At 38.4% G+C, this 20363-nt stretch overlaps 2 protein-coding genes across 5 annotated transcripts in view; one reads left to right on the top strand and one right to left on the bottom strand.

Moving 5' to 3' along the window:
• Nucleotides 1-11194, top strand: part of CNGB3 (cyclic nucleotide gated channel subunit beta 3) — a 74747-nt gene extending 63553 nt beyond the window's left edge. The window contains exons 14-18 of the mRNA XM_069779619.1: nt 114-197; nt 2320-2438; nt 7002-7148; nt 9626-9806; nt 10955-11194. Of these exons, the coding sequence (XP_069635720.1) occupies nt 114-197; nt 2320-2438; nt 7002-7148; nt 9626-9806; nt 10955-11194 (771 nt within the window). The remainder of the gene's footprint in view (nt 1-113; nt 198-2319; nt 2439-7001; nt 7149-9625; nt 9807-10954) is intronic.
• A 3970-nt stretch (nt 11195-15164) lies between these two features.
• CPNE3 (copine 3) overlaps nt 15165-20363 on the bottom strand; it is a 31408-nt gene continuing 26209 nt past the window's right edge. For all 4 annotated transcript variants that reach the window (XM_069779622.1, XM_069779620.1, XM_009920890.2 and 1 more), the window contains 2 exons: nt 19712-19948; nt 15165-18237 (listed from right to left, as the gene is read on the bottom strand). In XM_069779622.1, the coding sequence (XP_069635723.1) occupies nt 18127-18237; nt 19712-19948 (348 nt within the window). In that variant the 3' untranslated portion in view covers nt 15165-18126. The remainder of the gene's footprint in view (nt 18238-19711; nt 19949-20363) is intronic.

Here is a 20363-nt window from a genome sequence, read left to right as displayed (position 1 = left end):
TTATGAATCCCTGGATCATTCATGTATTTTGGGGTTTTGCTGCCCAGTGTAAGCACTGATAGTCACTTGTGCTACTGAATTAATAGAGCAATCAATTCTAACTATTTTAACAGGGGTGTGATACCCAGATGATATATGACATGCTGCTAAGGTTGAAATCCATTGTGTATTTACCTGGTGACTTTGTCTGCAAAAAGGTGAGCATTGTTGTCTCTGTCAAATAATAATTATAGCATGTGTTTTAGAAAAAGAGTTCAGATATTGGTCAACAGTGTCCTTTAAATAAAATTAATCCTGAGTGAATTAGATAGCATAAAAGTAATTAAGGTACTCTGTGCAATAATAACAAATGTGCTCTCAAATTTCAACCTAGAACAAGACTATATGGATTTTATTACTTACATTATCAAACATAAGATTATAGTAATATGGGAAAGTATTTAATGTAAATAAGGCTTATCTAATGATACATCATGAAGTTTTAATATTTAAAATGGAGCAAGCTTAATTTTTTTTATACATATATACAAACAAACCTAGCCTACAGATCTCAAACTATGATGCTCTGCATGTGCTTCATTTGTGCATTCAGAAACTCTTAAGTGGAATTATCCAAGTATGTAGAAAATACACTGCATCCCATACTGCTCCTTAGAGCAGGATCTGATCTTGCTCTGCCTTCACTCACAGCTCTGAGCTGTCTCCATACTTCCAGCTGAATGCTGTCACACTGTCCCTTTGCAAAGACGTCTATTTTTCTCTTACCATTTTGGCTCAAACATGGCCTTACAGTAAAACAGGTAGATAGCTCAGCTTCTGACCAAGTGAGCTGAAGTCTGTTTTCAGAAGGCATGTAAACATACTTATAGGCAGTGTAGGATGTAATTAAAGCATGGGGCGGATGAAGCATCAGTACTGTTACTGTTCTGGCAAGCAACCCACAGTTCATACCACACTCAGAAGTGACCATCAGAACCCCTTAACTTGTCTTTAGCAGTTCTGGTCCAGCATGTTCACTAAGGTCCTGCTCCCTCCAAAAGTAAAGCATAGGATCCTCTTCCTGATTGCCGAGTAGTCCCACTGACTTTACAGTGTAGGAAGTTAAACATTTGTGAATGCACCAAAGGATCACGCATGTCCTTTCAAAGACCAATCCCAGAATTACTGTTGGCTAGAAAGGGTAGAAGAGTAGTTTGGTGTGTTTGCTTGTACAATGCACAGCATGAAGGATCTTAGACTGCGGCTGGAACTCTGCCACAACAGAGAAATAAATGACAGTAACAGATTCAAAGTGTTGATACCACAGCCAGATGCAAAGCAGTTCTCAACAAGGATGGATTATGGGAAATTGAGTTATCAGTTTATTCCAGCTTGATTCAGAGCTAAAAGGCCTCTCATTTTTATAGATCTACTATGTGGCCAACAACCATAGTAATCCTATTAGTGCTGTAACACATAGTAGGGAATAAAACCCTGTTGGAACTACGTCCTCCTTGGATGTATCTTGACCTCATTGTACTTTACCGAGGAGGCCTGCATGCAGGCTTGGAAGAGCAAGTGAAGGGATAGCAAGTGTACGCCCCATGTTTTCAGTCCCGGCTTTGTTGTTGTTGCCTTTTCACTTTTAAAATGAAATTGCTGCTTTGCCTCAGTTACTCCAGCTGCACGAGTGGAAAAATAGTTATTTGCCTGCCTTACTTAGATGTTGTGAGGACTTTTATGATCATGTTCATCAAGTCCATTATATTGCTCCAGTCTGCCTGCTTTTTGTTATATATATTGATGTCACACCTTTGAATCTTAGGAGATCATGTGGAGGATAATAAATAAATGAATAATCTCTTAAACTATCCAGTGATTACATAAAAGTTGATGAAGTTTTGAATGATTGTTTATTCTTATTTTCCTTTTAAAATAGATAAATGATGATTAGAAGTAATTTAGACCATAAAGCATGGGCTTTTTTGCACTTCTCTGTTATTAAATACACTTCTGCAGTACTTTAGTTTCCACGAGAACAGCTGATGGAAATGACTGCTACAATCCTGATTATTATCTACTCTTCTTTTTCCAAGCTGGCCTAGATGGTCTTACTCCTGTTCAAATATTGTCCCAAATCACAATTGGAACTGCCAAAGTCAGTCCTTGTGCTTGTGCTCAGTGCTAGGAAAAGTAGCTCAAACATTTATTTCTCCGTAATACTAGTAAACCTGTTTATGAGAAAGAGGAAAGATATTTAAAGAAGAGTCTGTCAGATTATTCTAACAAAAAAACACTGTGCTGCTAAAACATGGGATCTTTATGTGTTTTTGTGCCCAGGGAGAGATTGGCAGAGAGATGTACATCATCAAACAGGGTGAAGTTCAAGTCCTTGGTGGACCTGATGGTAAAAAAGTCCTGGTTACCCTAAGAGCAGGAGCTGTATTTGGGGAGATCAGGTAGGTCCATCTCTATTTTTAACACTTTCTTTAGAACTGGTCAAATAATCAATGGTTGTTTAACTTCTCTGTGGTAAGCACGACAGCTACCATGGGGAGGCTAGAAAGTGGGTAGGATCAACCAAGAGGACACTGAGCAAGGAGGTGCAGGTAAGTGAAGGAAATTCTAAGTAAGTGAAGCATCAGAGGCTAATCTGGCAAGATCTGAGACCAGTGTTTTGGTCAATGTACACAGGAGTATACAGACAAATTTCTCCTTCAGCATTTAAAAGATTTAACACATCTTCCTGTTCTGAGGTCTGCAATACGGCAGGACCAAATGCATTTTATTGCCTGTATAGTGAGACTAGGTGCCCTTACACAGCAGATGGTAAAAATGATAATTAATTTCCAACAAAAGAGTTAAAAAGTCTAAAAGAATAGCAAATAAAACTAGTTCATTTAGGAGCTGAAGTAGGGATTAAGTTGCCAAAAATCAGGCATCCACATTTGAAAATGTATTTGTTTAAGAGCATACAAAACAAGAAAAAGGCTGACAGACCAGACTTTTGGTTCTGAGTTTTTAGGTCTGGAGAAGAAAAATTCTTCTCTTGTGGCTACAAATGTTTTCTATATTCTCCATGTGGTTGCTATGCAAAATCTATTAACTCTTACATGCCATGGTACCCAATTAGCCAACCAAGTGCTAGATTTTAGGCACTACATCCCCTGCTGAGGTTGGCCTGAAGAAAAGTAATAAAATAAATGTGCTGCTGCATGTGATAAACTGGATCCTTGATTTCTTCCAGCTGCCTTTCTGTTACTGTTAATCCTCTTGCTGGTAGCTTTAATCTGCCTTTTGAAAAGTGGTAATCAGATCTTTGCCAGGTTTACATTTATCTTCTACTTGTGTCTCCCTTTGTAGTAGGGGAAACATTCCCGTTTATCCAGTGACGTGTATCCAGAACTTGCTTAGACCTCAAGTGGAAAAAACCTGATATATCTCATAGATTCAGAACTTTTTCATTGAGTGGGGAAGTGAAATTATATCAGCTCTTTGAGAGAAGGTTATTTGAAAGGTATTTCTCTGTGTGACAATATAATACCTGAGCAAAGCCTCAAAACAAAATGCTTTATAAGTTATGTGGAAAGGCTAAGAATACACTGGTTTTCAGTAAGGGCTGAATAATGAAAAGATAAAAGGACAAGCTACAGCAGCCCAGATATATAACATGCACATAGTTTTCAATTATTTATTAGTCTTGTATTTGGAGCAAGGACTTTATTTTTTAAACTGAGAAATGATAATGACTGGTTTTAAAACAAGGAAGGGATTTTCAAACTTTTGATCTAATACAGGTGAGCACGTGTTTCCATGTGAGAACTACACAACGGCCTTTAAAGATTCATTTCCCAATACGTGTTACTCTTTACACAATTGCCAATATGGCCAGTAAAACCCTCAGCAATGCTACAACCCTACAAGTCTTGTTTTATTCATCATTGACCTACTGTGGCAGCATACTATTCAGACACACGTAATTTGCATATAAATGTCAGGCAGTGGATAAACTCGAGGAGAAAAGACACAGCAACTGGCAGACATCTCCAAAATTGAAGAAAAGCAAAGACATGAAGCACTAAGTGTATCAGTAGAGATTTATCCTCTTCCTTGTGGCAAAGTGTTAGAAAATAATGAGTTTGTATAGCGCCTTCCTATGTAAGTTTTGTCAAGGTCTTCTGAATACTGTATAGCAGAAGCAAATGAAAAAAAATTTTTTTAATGGATGAAATACTGCTTCATTTAGCACATCCAAATTTTCCCCTCAGTATTCATAGCGTAATTATCACCTGATATCAGACTGATTTCCTTCTGACTTCTGATTCAAGATTTGTTTAGAGAAATAGGTCAGCTTTATTCAGAGTGGTTTAACTACACAATTTATAAGACACTCGTTATTTAATCTCACTCTGTTCAAAATGCATGTAAATGATGCTTAAAAAGTCTCTGAGGGCAAAGGAGTTGAGAAAACAAAAAATGTTTATTTCAAAAAATTTCCCTGAATTATACTAGAAGGCCAATGCAAGACTAATGTTCAAGCAAGTCCTTCGCCAATTTCATCCTTGAAAATTATTACAGAAACAGATTAACTAATAGGAGTTGCCTTCCAATTAACATCTTAGCCTCGTTACTACTTTTCTGTATAGATAATATCAGTTTGGGGAAGCAAAATAATCTTAGAATCAGAGACAAACAGATTGCTGCCTTAATGAGAGCCTGTCTGCACAGACAATTGAGAAAGAGAGAAATTCAGCTATAACACAACACTTCATTAGTCCAGACAAATTTATACTTTAAACCAGCTGTCATCATTCATCCATTTACTGATATTTCACTAGAACTATTTCCTATCAGAAAATGATAATTCTGGAAAAATTAAAACTTTTCTCTATTATATGTAAATTTTTGACAGGAAGATCTCTAAGTTTTTGGTGTCAGCTTCAGCCTTTCAGCTGTTTGGTAACTTTAACTTTTTATTAAAAAAAAATCAAAACTACAGGCAGTATTTAGCTTTGTGAAAGATTACATTTTCCACTCTGGGCCAGGATTTCCCACAAAGTGGCAGCTGCTTCTTTTCAATGAGCTCTGTCCTTCGGTGTTTAACATCCTGGTCAGAAGCAAGACCCAGACCTATTTCCCTTTCCTGACTTACCAGTTCTCTCCATATGCACATAGGTGCTGAGCTGAGCTGCCACAACCTTGCACGTTCAGCTGATACGCACACCATTCCCTGGATTGATCTGCTAATTTCAATGAACAGCAGCTTCCTACAGAGATCAGCTTTTAAAAAAAGTAATAGATAAGCTGAGTCATCACTTACTTTGACAACTTTATACCTCAAAATTAAATTTTCTAGCATAAGAATTCAAAAGTTATCATCTCATACTAATATTACAGCATTTCAGGCTAACAACTGAAGTAAAAAATGTAAGGTAAAAAAAGCAAATTTCTCTATTAATATAGATATTACATTATCAAGAACCATTGCAAGGCACATGTAGTTATTTTTAAAGATATGGTCTATCATGTAACTCCTAGAACACTAGCCAAAACAGATTCAGTGATGAAGTCCATAATGCTGTCCTTAGTCAAAGATGATTCTGTTTGAGTAAGGGCTGCCTTACTTGTAAAATTCACCTCACATCTTCACAATAATGAAAAAGCTGATCTCTTCAGTCCTAGTCTGCCTCGATAAAATGAGCTTTCTGTTAGGAAAGCCTGAAAATGATTGTTCAATGACTTGTTGAGAAGTGATTCATCAGAACTTAAAGCTGTTTGCAATTTTCTTTAGCTGCTTTTCTTATTGTGCAAATAGATTTATTCTATCTGAGGAATTGTACAGAGTTGTTTAAAAAGAAGACAATATCCTGCATTTTCAGCTTGAGTTCATATATCGATTGCTGTCTTGGGTTGCAGAAAACCACTGTGCGTGTGTGTGTTTATGTGTGTAAAAATAGCCTAGTACACACAGTTGCAGACGTCTCATACTATCCTTTATAAATAAAATATATTATCTGTATGATCTAATATTTATAAATATAGTATATATTTCATACTAAAACCAATATTTGTATATCCTTGATTAATATTTTAGATAAGTATTTCTTCATATTTTACGGGGTCCAGACTATCCTTTATTAATAACTTTTAAATTTGGAGATTACTAAATATTCTCTGAAAGTATTAACTCATTGGGAAATATTTAAGGGACAAATTTTAGCGTAGATCTCCTTGAACATAGTAATAAGGCAATTTTAGTACTAAGAGCAAAATGCAACTTCTCTTGCGTACTACCCGAGCTAAGAAGTGAAGTCTCTTCATTTCATTTGCTTAATGCAAGATGAACAAATTAATTTTTATTTGTACAACATCTAATTCTTACGTGGATATCCTTCCTATGGCCAACTTCTGCTTGCTAAACTGGTCTAATGCCTTACTTTGAAAACAAAATAGTCTCCTTCTTCTGGCAGAGACATTTGTAACTGTCAGCCTGAAAGACCTTCCTAACCTGTATCATTCAATTTGCCAACATTCAAATGTGAGATGTGGTATGTGAGAAAACTGAAAACCAGAGTCCCACAGAAGTTATTCACTCAGGAAAATTAAAATTCTTGAAGAATCATTCATTCACTGTAAATAACACTCAGCAATAACAGACTTGTGCTGCTCTACTTCTGATGTAAATAATTTTCAACAATAAAATTGAGGAGATGCCAAGTTCACATGAGGACTAAAACAAACACAGTCCTTGAAGTGGGTGTCTCTTGGGAGAAATGTCTCTACCTAGCAAGACTTTTCACAGTCCTTAGCATCTACATATGCCTGACCAGTAGTGACAATTTGCCTTCCTGAGGCAAAAAGATATTTCTAATCCCAACCATAAAGGGCCTTTATAGAACGTCAGACACAACAGTTGGGTACGTAAGTGAGCTTTATGATGACTTTAATGTACAACCACCAGCAAAGAGATTTCTCACTAGGTCAAGTAACGATGTGACAGATGATTTTTATTTTCATTCCAGCCTATTAGCTGCAGGTGGAGGAAATCGAAGGACTGCTGATGTGGTGGCTCATGGTTTTGCCAACCTTTTCATTCTGGACAAGAAAACGCTCAATGAAATCTTGGTGCACTATCCTGACTCTGAAAAACTTCTTATGAAGAAAGCAAAGTATGTCCTAATAACAGTTTTTAAATCACATTATTTAGCTGCAGAATGGACAGTTGTGGCTTCTAGACAGATTTGCATTCCTTTCTTAGAAAAGTAACAGATGTAAACACATTTGTTTTAGAGGTCAATTTGCCCAGTAGTATCTAGTGGAAGTCATGGTCTTGGCAGGGATTTCAAGGGTTGTGGAAATGTGGTAAGTAGAATGAAGTCCTGAATGTAGTTGCCTTCTCCATTGTGTTTAAGGTAACAAAACAAATAGGAGATACAGATGCATATCAGGACTCCTTACATAGCCAAGAAAGAAACTGCAGGACAGATGTCAGTTAAAGAGTAGGTTTTCAAAGATGCAACCGAACACTCACAATTCTACAGAGATACACTTCAATGCACCCACAGACTTGTATGCATTTCCAAAACCTTAAGAAGTAGTTAGGAATGGATTTAAAGCAAGGCCCAACAAGATGGAAGTACACAGATTAGAGAGGTGTGCATTTTGTTCAAAAGGATTCTGAAATGGGATTTCAAACCCTAACTGCTGTTCATCTTGCTTTGGCTATAGCTTGCTAGGGTCACCATTTCTCCAGCTTTGAAAGGGCAAAATATTGTCAGATTTTGTCATAAAACAAAATGTGTACCTTGCTACCTTGTAAAAGGTCCAAATACTTGAAACAGTTTGTCATTATTAGTATACTTCAGCACTCTTATTGTTCTCAGCTGTTGCCTTGCATTGCTAGCAAAGGTTGGAAGGTTGCTCCCAGACAGTTGAAATTCTACCAGAGAAGACTAAACATGGCACAGGAGTGATGTTTTGTTTAGCAAAAGTGCTAGCAGATGGTTGCGTTCAGCATGTTTCAACAGGCCTGGTTGTCAAACAACAGTATCTTGAGAATCATCACATCCCTGAGGAATAAGGAACATAGACACAGAATGGGCTGATTTCCCAATTTTCAAAACTAGCATCAACAGGTAGAAAGGTGGAACAAATCCACTGACTGATGGTCCCCAGCATTCATCCATCCTGACTTTTCTCCACCTTTTTTCTAAACAGTTGTATGACCAGTTACTTGTTATTCCTGTCTCTCTGTCCCACGCTGCTGCCTTCTGCTTTCTTCCCCATCCTAATCATACCCTGCCAAGCCATTAAATTCTTTTTCCTCCAGATAACCTTTTCTCAACTGCAGGAGCTTAATCATCCATCCTTCATATCTGCACTCCTATTTGAGCTCAAAGCCCTCTCTAGATATCAGAACAGATACAGGATATCCTGTTTAATTTGAAAGATATGTAATACCTGCATGTATTCTGGTCACCTGTCTAGGTATCCACTAATTCTTCCAAAACTCCCATGCTCTGCATATGGTCAGCCATGTCTCTAGAAAAACTAGGCATCGACAGGAGATTTGTGCACTGTTTTGTTAAAGATTGCAGTTCTGTTCAGTTTTGGAATCAAGTTATCAGTTGCTCTGCCCTGGAACATTTATGTTAGAGTTCTCTGTGGGATTGCATTGGCCATCCCACACCTTTAAAGGCCTCCTTGAAATAAAATCAAAGGAAGAAATTTGTTCTATTATCAGCTGCCTGATAGTCACTGTATGTTTTTTACATAATAAACCCACGCAAGCTGCTGAAGTGTACTTTTTAAATTTATGTCAATAAAACTTTAAAAAAAGTAAAATCTTCACTTCTGAAATTGCCAAAGTTACAAACTACAAGACGCTTAAGAAAATTGTAGTATTATGGGATTTACTGTACTTCAGACTGCAAGTATAGTCCTTGTTCATAAAAAGCCTTAAATCAGCACAGGAATCCTCTGCTTTTCACTGGTTCCATCTATCTCGGAACTATCATCTACTCTTTACCCTTGTCATTCGTTCTCACTTCTTGTCGTTATGGCTGCAAATCAGTACAGCTATAGAAAGGTGTGAAAATCTTGTCTGCCACATGCTTGGCAGTAATTTTTATATCTTCAGGGTGTCGTCTTCTACTGAAGAAGACTAAAAGTAAGTACCGCTGTCTAACCTGACCTGTGAGAGATAAGCCATGCTGGAAGTTAGCTTGGTAAACTATTACTTGAACAAGCATCAGCTGGACTCCCAATTGAGCACTAAATGCTCTCTGAATTTCCATCCAGAAGGCCAGGTAAGAGACTGCCACCTCAGGTACAAGGCATCCATCTCCCTCCATACTACTTCTCACCTTATAAAATTCTCATCTGCTTTGCAACACCTTAATTTGAGCCTGCACTTGTTTATTCTCCAGGATATAGGGAAGCAGCTGCAAATTTGAGCAGTAGCCTTCAGCTGTAGAGGCTTACCTTTACCATTTCCAGCTTTGCTCTTGCCACTGGACTCAGGACCAAAAAAAATTGGCCGGAAAAGTTGCCAGATTTTCATCCATGAATATGACATTTTAGTTTTGCAGGAACTTTGCTTGGTTTCACAGCAATGCTGTGTGTTCTCATTCCTTCCTGTCTCCAGGGTGCTGCTGAAGACAAAGGGGAAACCTCCTCCAGGACCACCAGTGCAACAACCACGGGGCTTGGCCGGTCTCTTCGGGCAGAAACAGGAAACTCCAAAATTGTTTAAAGCGATGCTTGGAGGAAAAGGAAAAGAAGGCCTTGCCAGGCTGCTGCAGCTGAAGAGACAAGAAGACACTCAGGTAATGCCACAGAAAATAGACTAGATTCTTCCAGGTGCTGAAAGACACTGGGAGGGCTTAGGCAAACAGAGTAGATAAAAATGCAGTGTTACTGCAATCGACAGAAAAAAACTCTCAGTAGCTGAGATATAATCACTGTACCTAACCTCTGTAAACACTAATTCTAAAATTTGGCTCAAATCTTCCTGGACCTGGACTCTATGCAGAATAGAGAAAACAAAAGCAAAGAAAAAGCAAGGGAAAAAGCAAGCAAACAAAAATCCTTAAAGAAAGTAAGGATAAAATAGACGTTACAAAGACCCTAAGGGCATCCTATCTTCTAATTTTATGTTCACAACAGTAAATACAGAAATATCCTAACAGTAATCTGATCCAGCTGACTCAAGCACATGGTGGACCCTTCCAATTCAAAGTCTGATTTCTGGTTGTCAAAAATCCTGAAGACAAAATTTAAAGTGTAGCCCACACAGCTAAAACTGACTACATCTTTAACATATTGCACTTATGGGAAAACTGCTATTTTACTTGATTAAAAATAATTCCCATATTATATTCTGTTCTGAGAAATGTTAATAAGAACCTGCTCAGTTCTACATATTTACCGAAAGGTGGCAGAATCTTTTTCTGTTTTTATAGGTGAACTGGCTGTGCTTTTATTTATTTTTTTAAGTTAAATAAAGAACTTTGCTTACACAAATGACTACAACACTATGATTGGAGCAGAAACATTGGTCAATTTAATGTGTGTTTGTGAACTTAACAGCAAATAGGCTTTGCCAAGGAATTGGGGCACTGGGCAACATGACGAGATTTACGTAACACCTTTTCTTTCTATACTAGTGTAAGTACATAAAGGAAGGCAAGACCTGAGGAAGGGTTGCGTGCCCCAAAACGTGCCTGTTTCATCCTGCTGTATTAATAAGAAGCAGATACTATCACAATCCACAAGCTTCTCCTAGGTTTTATGTTGACATTCTGATTCTGAAATTGTGTTTTTCATTTAGAAACTGATTTTCAGCATCTAAATACAAATTTACATATGTTGCATCACAGTATCCATGCTGTGCCTTTCCACTGCATATACAGAATAGAACTACTTCCTGAATTTCTTCTGCAGCATTGGAAAACATTTAATTTCTTGTTTCTAGGAAACTCAGGCTGAAGTAGAGAATAAGCCTGAACGAGAAGAGAAGAAACTCGTGGAGCCCGCAGCCCCATCTGCACCTCCTGCCCAAAAGGAAGAGCCAAATACAGGCGCTAAGCCTAAACCTGCTGTTATGCACAGGGGAACCAGTAATGAGTCTCTGATCATTAGTATGTCTCCATCTCCCAGAGCAGGAGAAGGAGAGATCCTTAAAGTTGAAGTTAAAGAGAAAAACAAGCAATAGATGGTGCTTTGGGCTGTGGCCCCATCTATTGTCTTGCTGAATCCAGAGGGCTAGCGTGACTTTGCTTTTGAGTACAGAAGATAATAGTAGAGACTACTCAAGAGAAAAATCTACCCCAGTTCCTCTTCTTCTCTTCTTCCTCCCCTGACAACTGGACAAATTATTTATATACTTACCTCTTAACCTTGAGCCTGAAGAGACAACCTTTGATGTAATAGGAATTAGAGCTCAGATTGTATTTCAGGACCACTTGTTTCTTGTTTGATCCATGCTCTCCCTTATCTCTTACTCTGTCTTGTTCCTGCTTCTCCTCTTCCCTCTCCTGTTTATCCTTGCTTTCTTACTGCTGTTCCTGCTGCTCAGTTTGCTCTTAATTTTTGTATGTGTTCTTTTCTATTTTCTTTTCTGGTTTCCCATAGTTATCCTTTTTCTGGTTACTGCCCTGCTGTTGCTGAGGTTACTCATGTTTCTCTCGATCCTTCTCTCTCCTCCCCTTATACTTGTAATCAGTGACCTGCTTTTGTGACCAGCATGGCTCAGTGCAGAAAGCTGTGATGCTGTGCGTTGGGATGTTTTAGCTTGGGACAGAGGGCCACAAAACAAAACCATTGTCGAAAAATAAAATCACAAAATCCACAAGGGGGAAGCAGACTGCAGAATTATTGCCAGCTCTCTGAAAGCAGGAACATCTGCCCCAGTAGTCTTTGACTGGTGAATAAACATGGCAGAGACTTGGATATTAGCCCCCACCCCAGGGGTGACCTTTAACTTTGGGCTGCTGATTTACACACTTGATCTTCTCAAGGGATGGGGCACTAATAATGCTCTCTGAAGAGCAAGCAGCTGATACTGGCTAACTTTCTGAAGAATCTTGGTATTTAAACCAGCCATTTCAAAAATAAAGGCTATTTTACAAAAAGCAGGATTTGCACTTTCTGACTATGTGGTGCAGAGTTTCAACCAATGCTCCAGTTGTTCACCTCTATCAGAGACCTCGATTGATGGTGCAAAGTGAGCCCTGTGCCTTACCAGGGCTGAGCTACATCATACCTGTGAACTAAAGTAAATCCTTTATGAGTGCCACAGCTGAGTGGCATACAGCTTCCTAACAGGGAGCTCCCACACTGTCAGCATTCTCTATTGACTCATCACAGAAAGGGATGCAATATTAAACAAAAGGCTGAAGCTGTATTTTAAGCTTAATTCTCACTTACTTTTTTCTCTTCCATGGGTTTGCAACTCCCCTCTCCCCCTATCCACTTTCAGTCCCCACCTGTGAGGAACCAAGAGACTTGTGAGAGACTGTGGCAACCATTTTGTCTCAGCCAACCAAGCATGTAGCAGCAAGCAGCCAAAACAGGACGGGCCCTGCGGAGGTGGGGTAGTGAACTGTTTCTGGGAGGCTTTCTAGCGGTTGTGCCTCAGAGGCTTTCTGGCAATTCTCTTTCTGAGAAGTTTGCTAGCATTTGCACTTCAGGCATTTTGCCACAGGTTTGGAGTTTTGCCACAGGCTTGGAGTTTTGCCACAGGCCTGGAGTTTTGCCACAGGCCCTTACCATGGCAGTTGTATAAACAAGTTCAATGGGATAAGGGGACATCAGTAACACACACAGACACACACACCCTCCCCACCCCCCCAAGAACTTTCGAGAAAACCCCACAACACTTGCGCAAAGACCTCTCGGACGAGGGTGAAAAAGGGGGAGAGACCAAGCCCCAGGCGGCTGCCTGCTGCCTGAGGAATCCACCTGAGGAATTCACACAGCTACTTCTGAGACTCCTTCCTCGCTCGATCCAAGGGTGGTGATGCCTCTCCTTTTTTCTCTTTCCTCTCTCTCTCTCTTTTCTCTTCCTCCTACCTTGTTGTTAGGAGTATTTTGCTACGGCTGTTAGGTGTCAAGTTTTTTATTCAAAGTATCTGCTACGCCAAAGTTAGCCACACTTGTGTTATAAGTCAACATTAAATAAAACATATTTTGAGCATTTAGGAGCCATTGTCATGACTCCTACCCCGGGATTCGCCAAGTGAAACAGGGTGTTGAAATTTTCCCTGTCCCTCCTGAGTCATTGTCATGACTCCTGTGTGCGGCAATGGTCCATCTAAAAGATCACCTCCCCTGAGCCCACCGAGCGGGATGGGACACCACTAGATCAACAGTTTTGGGAACTAAAACCATTACACAGAGGCCAAGCCAAGAAATTGCAAGGGCAGGCTTCACAGCTCCTCAGCTAACCAGCCAACCACAGAAGGCACCGTGCCAAAATTAAACATTCAATTTGCAGGCTATATATGATCCTGCAGGCTATGCATTCTGTAGGCCTGCTCTTTTAACGCCTTTGAACTTCTCTCATCACAGGCAAAGCTGGCAGCCCAACCAGAATCAGTAGGAGCTTTCACCAAGTCAAAGCTGGATGATTGAACTCCACATGTTGTGTATTCCACACATCCTCTGACATGACAAAAACCCAAATCTCTTTCAAAAAGAAAGTTCTGCTGCATTAACAGTGAGGTCAAGGTTCAACTGCTACATGGAAAGAACCATCTTTAATTGTATGTTACTTGTTTGGTATGTAAAAAAAAGGATGTCACAACAGAGGTACAAAATTATAAGATTAATCATAAAAACTTACTCATCTATTGCACATCCAGGAACGTCTCAATACAATCTCAAAATTAGAAATATTGCAGAACTGCTTCACAAATGAGGCCTTCTGTGAATAATGATGATCTATGAATTCATTACAATATATGATTCTCAATTTTTTTTGAGAGTTGTCAAAACATTATGGAAAGAGAGAAAAAACATGACCTCCCATATTTTAACATTTTTTATATTAATTAGTAAACCACTCTCTCATTGCAAAAGATCCAATCCCCTTCTGCCTACACGTGCTACCAGGTAACTTCAAACATTTTCACTATTGGCATTTTTAAGTTCATCAATCGTGCACTGACATATATTACAAAGTAAGGGCTGAGACTGCAGCAGCAAGTGTTACAGTGCAGCAACAGAGCATCATCCCACAAGTTGCTGCTTTGGTACAGCTCTTAACAGCTCAGGATTGCAGGAAAGCCTGTCAGTTCTGTCTGCAAAATTACCGTTATGCACAGTTCTTGAGTTCCTTAGACCCAAAATGAAAGAGAAGTGTCAGTGTTTGCAGAAGATCATGGCCACACACAAGTAACATCCATCTGGTTTTCTCTGACATTCTACTTTTCTATTGTTGGAGTATTTTCCCCTTCCCTGAATTCCACCATTTTTAGGCATAGGCAAGGGGAGGAAGGGTCCAGGAATCCAAGTTGCAACTATTTATAGGGTTTTCACCAGAAAGAACAGCACAAGAAATGTCAAGATCTATTAAATCCTTTCAGGAACTAATTCTACCCTGTGGATCCTTGACTGGTGGAGAAGTTGAGTGAATTACTCTGAAGCACTTAGAAAACGGAACTTCCAGTATCAAAGCTCACTCAGGTTCTGTATGGCATCACGCTCTGCTGCAATACTATGTCTCTAGTATCTCTGCCAATAAAAGCATCTCAGACTTGACTACACTTGAATGTAAAGAAACCGAAGGGTGGAGTAGAACGATGTATTTGAAAATTAAAATAACCAAATCTCCATGACTCTCTACTTAAAATGTAGACACTGTTCTGAAAAAAGTTTTGGAAAATCTGATAATTGTATGAAATACCATGCATGGGAGAACTCTAACATGGCAAAGAGCATGAAACAGTCACTGCTAAAACCATCCCATTTCAGAATATCTTCTTGCTAAAAGCCAGTATAAGATGCTTTATGAAATATACACTGCACATTCATAACCACTGAGTGAAAAGGCATTTTTCCTTTCATCTGATAATACTTGTTATAAATCTGAGCTGTTCAGCCTGTGGAATACTCATCATAGGAACTGCAAAAGCAGCATTTATCATTACATAGAAAATGCTGAATACAAAAGCACAACAGAGTAACAGGATATTGAAATTATATTTTGAATGCATATATACTGTAAATCAGTTAACTTCATCAGAAATGAAATACATAGGAAAGTAAAAAATAGAGGTTACAGGTTATTTCTCTGCTGTACACATGTATATAATCAAGACCATTAAATGGCAAAAAGCATCTGATTACAAAAACTGCTATACATGATTTTTATCACAAGGTGGTGCAAGTGAACTATAAGCACATTCACTTTACAAAACTGACAATATTTTGCTTTGTCACCCTCAAGCTAATAAGGCATTTTTTACATGTAAAAACAAACAAAAAATGGCAAAACAACATAGTAACTCCCCTCCCCCTTGATTCACAATCTGCTGCATTCCTTGACTCAGAATATTGCTTCAGCTTAACTTGTAAGTTTCCAAATTTTTCAACAAGTGTTAGCTGTACACCTCTAAGAGAAATTATACCTGAAAAATGGTTCTTGTCACCGTCAGGTTTGAAACACTTTTCTTTTACATAGAATAGGGCACATTAAGAAGTAGGTATTGTTGATATGCTATTTAATTCCCTAAGCTTGAGGAACATGGGGGCACTTTTCCAGTAAGAGATAATGAATTCTCTACTGTAGAAACTCAGAATTACTGTATAAAATACAGACAAAACAGAAGGTTTTATTTTATATTAAGCAGGTATTTAGTACAATAATACCTATTAACATAGGTAAATGCATTTAAATGCACTTCCATGGCAACTTAAAACAGAATTGGTAACAGAACTCAGATGCAGCATTATATTTTTGGCAGACAGCTCAGAGGAACTTCAGTAGTATCCTGTACTCCTATCAGTAGTACTCGCCCACTTCAATTAATCTAGACAAAGCATTAATACTGCATCCAGTTATCTCTGTACATGGAGCATGTAGCTGTGAAACAGTTTACTGTTCCAAAATCATACAATATCAATTTGCAGCAGTGTGATTTAGGTTCATTATAACTACTTCCTTGATCTTAGTATTTTGTGTTGCATATCTGGCATGACACTTCATTATAATTTATGTATGAAGTAGAAACACATTTGCACTACGCTGATAAAAAGATGTCTGTAAATTTTTATATAAACACATGAATTAGATTTAAAAAAGAAAGAGCTTGGCTTAATATGAAACAAAATCTCTTCCTCAGTATTCCACTACTGAAACTATTCAGGACCCCATCCACCAAGGAAAATGGAGTGGAGAACAACACATTCATTCATGATTGGTAACTAGTCAACTTTCTACAAAACACTTGGTATGTTTTACAGGATGTGTAAGACAATCTTGGTACATATACCTTTCATCCATCAATGTTAATGTGAATTCAGATTCTTGACAGGAGTATACATGTATGGAAAGAAAAAACAAAAAAACCAACCACACATTGCAGCTCCAGCAACTAAAAAGAAGTCACATACACTATGACCTGGTGCAATCTTGAGTGCCAAAGTATTCTAAATTTAGTGTTAGCCCATTCTGTTCTTACATGTTACAGGTAAGCCATCCAGAATCAGATCAGTCAGATACCTAACTCTAAACCACTTCAAATGTGAAACTGCAAAATTAATGTTCAAGATGGGCATTTTGGAAGTGATAAATGAGACCTTTACATCCACTTACTTTACACGCACTGACAGGATCAGAAGAGATCCTCAGCAAGCAGTATGCAACTGAGAGACAAGAAAGCTTCATCTTTCCACTAAGCAAACAATATGATTTACACTTGGTGTAAATGGTGAAGAGAAAATTCAAGCCAAGAAAATAAACCAGAAATTGTTTGCCCTAGAGAAACGCAGTGTGATTACACGATTAGAGCTTAGAGACTTTATGTCTTCCTACTGGGAGAGAAGAAGGAAGATTGGGGTTTTTGCAGGCACTTTTCATTAGTAGGCTCATGACAAAGAAGCATGATTCAAAATGACGAAACCAATATAGGTAGCACTTTCAAGAACTGCCTTTGCTTGAAAATATGCAGTTATAAATCAGACAAAACTTTTTAACTAGAAAGTGAATTCCCATTTCACAAAAAGCCCTTTAAAGATCAGTAGTCATGACTCTTATTGAAAAAAAAGAAAAAAAACCACAACCAAAACAAAACAAAACCCTGACCAAAATAAAATCTGGAGTTCCTGTTTTCCAGCACAGTACACACTGAAATACATCTTACAGCCTTTACAGTAGTAGCCTTGAAGGCCAATAGTATTCTGAGATGTTAGAAGTTCACCTTGATTCACCCTAGTTATTCCTGTACTACCTTAAGAGAATGTATACTATAAAAGAATATATACTTTAATGACTTGTTTGGCTTATGTTCACACAGCCCTGAATCCCAGGCATTGGCCAAAGGCACTGAAGTGGCAAACGTAAAGTAGGCATGCAAGGAGGGCCTTTATGCTCTGTTCTGGCACTTGTTTAATTATGAAACTCCTGTGACAAAATTTTGCTCTGGTGGCTTAATAGACACAGAAGCTTAAAGTATTCCAGATTCGTTGAAGCACATACAAACTTTTATCTGCTCGGTGGGGATATACCCTCTTTTTCATTTCAGACTGGTTTTACGACCACTGAGAAACTGCAGTCCTCAGTACTGATCCCACAAAAGTAATTGAACACTCCCACTGGCCATATTTATCAAACAGGCAGCTGTTCCACTTCCACCCCTTCTTCCCCTTCTCTCTGCATATTCAACCTCTTTTTTTCCACTCTTACTTTGCAAAATAAAATGCACCCATGCAAGCCCTATCTCTCAAATCAACATCAAATATTAACACAATTAGATTTTGGCCCTTAAAAGGCACATTTGGCAAAGTGATTTGCAGGCAAAAGCTAACAGACATTACCACACAGAGGTGTGTGTTTACAGGTATACAGAAGTATCTTGAGAACCAGAGTCTGCAGATATAGCAAGTAAAGCAAGCACAAAGTCTCAGCTTCCCTGTTCAGCCCATTCACTTTACAGCAGGATTCTTAGGAGGCTGCAGTTTGTAGGTGCTGAAGTAGTTCACCACTTGCTGAGGGATTTCTGCCAGGACACACTGCGCCAGAGCTTCTTTTGGAGACTTAGAAAGAAAGAACATCAAGTTTCAGTTTTCACCAAATTTTAACAGAGATCCTAAGACGGGTAATAAGCAACTCCTCTACTAGACCAATTTAAAGTCTGACATTTTATAGAGGGCTTTACACAGTGCCCTTGTGGGACAGGTGGAAGTTTCTCTGACATCTTTACCTGCTCGCTCCCATTACCAGGAATCAGCTGGCTGCCTTGTTCCACTGAAGTAACAGGAGCTGGGTGCTCAAAGGGCTGCCATGTCTTAAGATACCTTTTGTCATGTGAAATATACACACACACAGAGTGCAGATGTTGAACTTCAGCCATGTAAACACACTTCCACTATCTGCTTAAGATGATACTTTAGGGGCTTGTCTAATCATCTGCAACCTTTTGCACCAAGTCTCATCCACAGTAACTGTATTGCTACAGAGCAGCTCTTCTAAGAGATAGTTTTTACTGTAATACTAAGTATCCATGGGAAAAAAAGCACCCCATTTTCTAGAAACTGAAAGCATTTGAATGTGTAATTTTATATTGAATATTGACCCTAGTTACTCTACATCCAAGTGCATTATTCAGTAAGTATAATCTATATTGATTTTGCTCTCTTTCTCTTTTCAGTTTGCCTGAGTTGCTCTGAGATTAAACAAAGAATTTGTATCAAAAGTAAAAACAGAAATACAAAGACAAAATACAAAGGTATAGGGAGTATTATTAATAGGGTTAATATGAAGAAACAAAACCAAATTAGAACATATGAGGATGGAAATAAAAATAATGACCTTATCTTCCCCATCCTGAGGAAACTTTTGTTTTGCTGTTTGTTTTTTTTTAAATCTGCTACTTCCAGCGATATGGCATTTAAAAGTTGGACTATATTAGCCTGTGCATATTTATTGGGTACTACAGCAAAAAATCAGGACTCCATTCTTTCACCACCTATTTTTTTGGTATATTTGCTTTAATGAAAATGAAAACTATCACCACTATTGTGCCCACACACAATTTCTACTGATTACGACCTCCCTGATTTAACCTTGAATTTTAACACTGCACTAAAATGTGAGACTAATCCACGTTTACAAATGGGCATCCACAATAAAAAACACTTTACCATAAGAACAAAACCACAGTAAGTTCTTCCTCCCAAATGAAAAACACATCCATCTGTTTAATCAAGTCTGGGAGAGATTTATACAAAGGTCATTCCCCTGCAGCAACTTGTCAGAAATGCAGTGCTGATACCAGAAATGGAGTCTTTTTAAACATGCATCAGCAGACCTAATGGAAATCCTACAGATGCTGAAGTCTTTTGTCTTTTTTTTTTTTTTTTTTTTTTTTAGCATTTGATAAAGACTTATCTCAGACTTCAGAGTTCATTTTAGAGACACTGCAAAAGCTTAGGACTATACGTAGGATTATCCTAGCAAACCCAGCATACCTCTACGATATTTATTAAGCATACCATTAAGTTTACTTACATTTTGGAATTTCCTGAATGGCACAAACTGGACAATGTCTCTGACAGCTGGTTCTCCTGATGAGGACCTGAGAACTCCATTGTCACCATCAAGAAACTCCATAGCATCGAAGTCTGCTCCTCCAACACCAACAATGATAATGGACATAGGCAATTTCGAAGCATTAACTATGGCAGTTCGAGTTTGATCAAGGTCTGTTATCACACCATCCGTTATGATCAGAAGTATAAAGTATTGCTGTCAAATCAATACACACTGTGTTATGACAGAGAAATAGAAAATGTGTAGACATGTACACTTAGAAAAATGCACACACAGACTACATACTGTTGTTACTTTGAGCATGTTCAATGCACTCACTGAATTTTACAATCAAACATCTTAAGTTGTGGTCAGGCTTCATCTGTACAGTCCAAAGAAATTTATAAGGACAACATAATCAATCCTTTAAAAGAAGTAATCTTTAAACAGCCACCTCCCAAAAAACCAATGGTATCACCCTTCTCCTCCTCCTCTCCAAAATCCCCAGACAAACCAACAGTTAACCTATCTTCCAAGTATTTGTCCTAGGATAGATGGCAGTTTAACAGCTATGAAACTTGTATTTGTTTCCTTTCTGGTCTATCAATATCTTTATGAAATGCTAGCCTTC

Source organism: Haliaeetus albicilla, chromosome 3, assembly GCF_947461875.1.
Source record: "Haliaeetus albicilla chromosome 3, bHalAlb1.1, whole genome shotgun sequence".
NCBI lineage: Eukaryota > Metazoa > Chordata > Aves > Accipitriformes > Accipitridae > Haliaeetus > Haliaeetus albicilla.
This window is presented reverse-complemented; position numbering and strand designations above follow the sequence as displayed.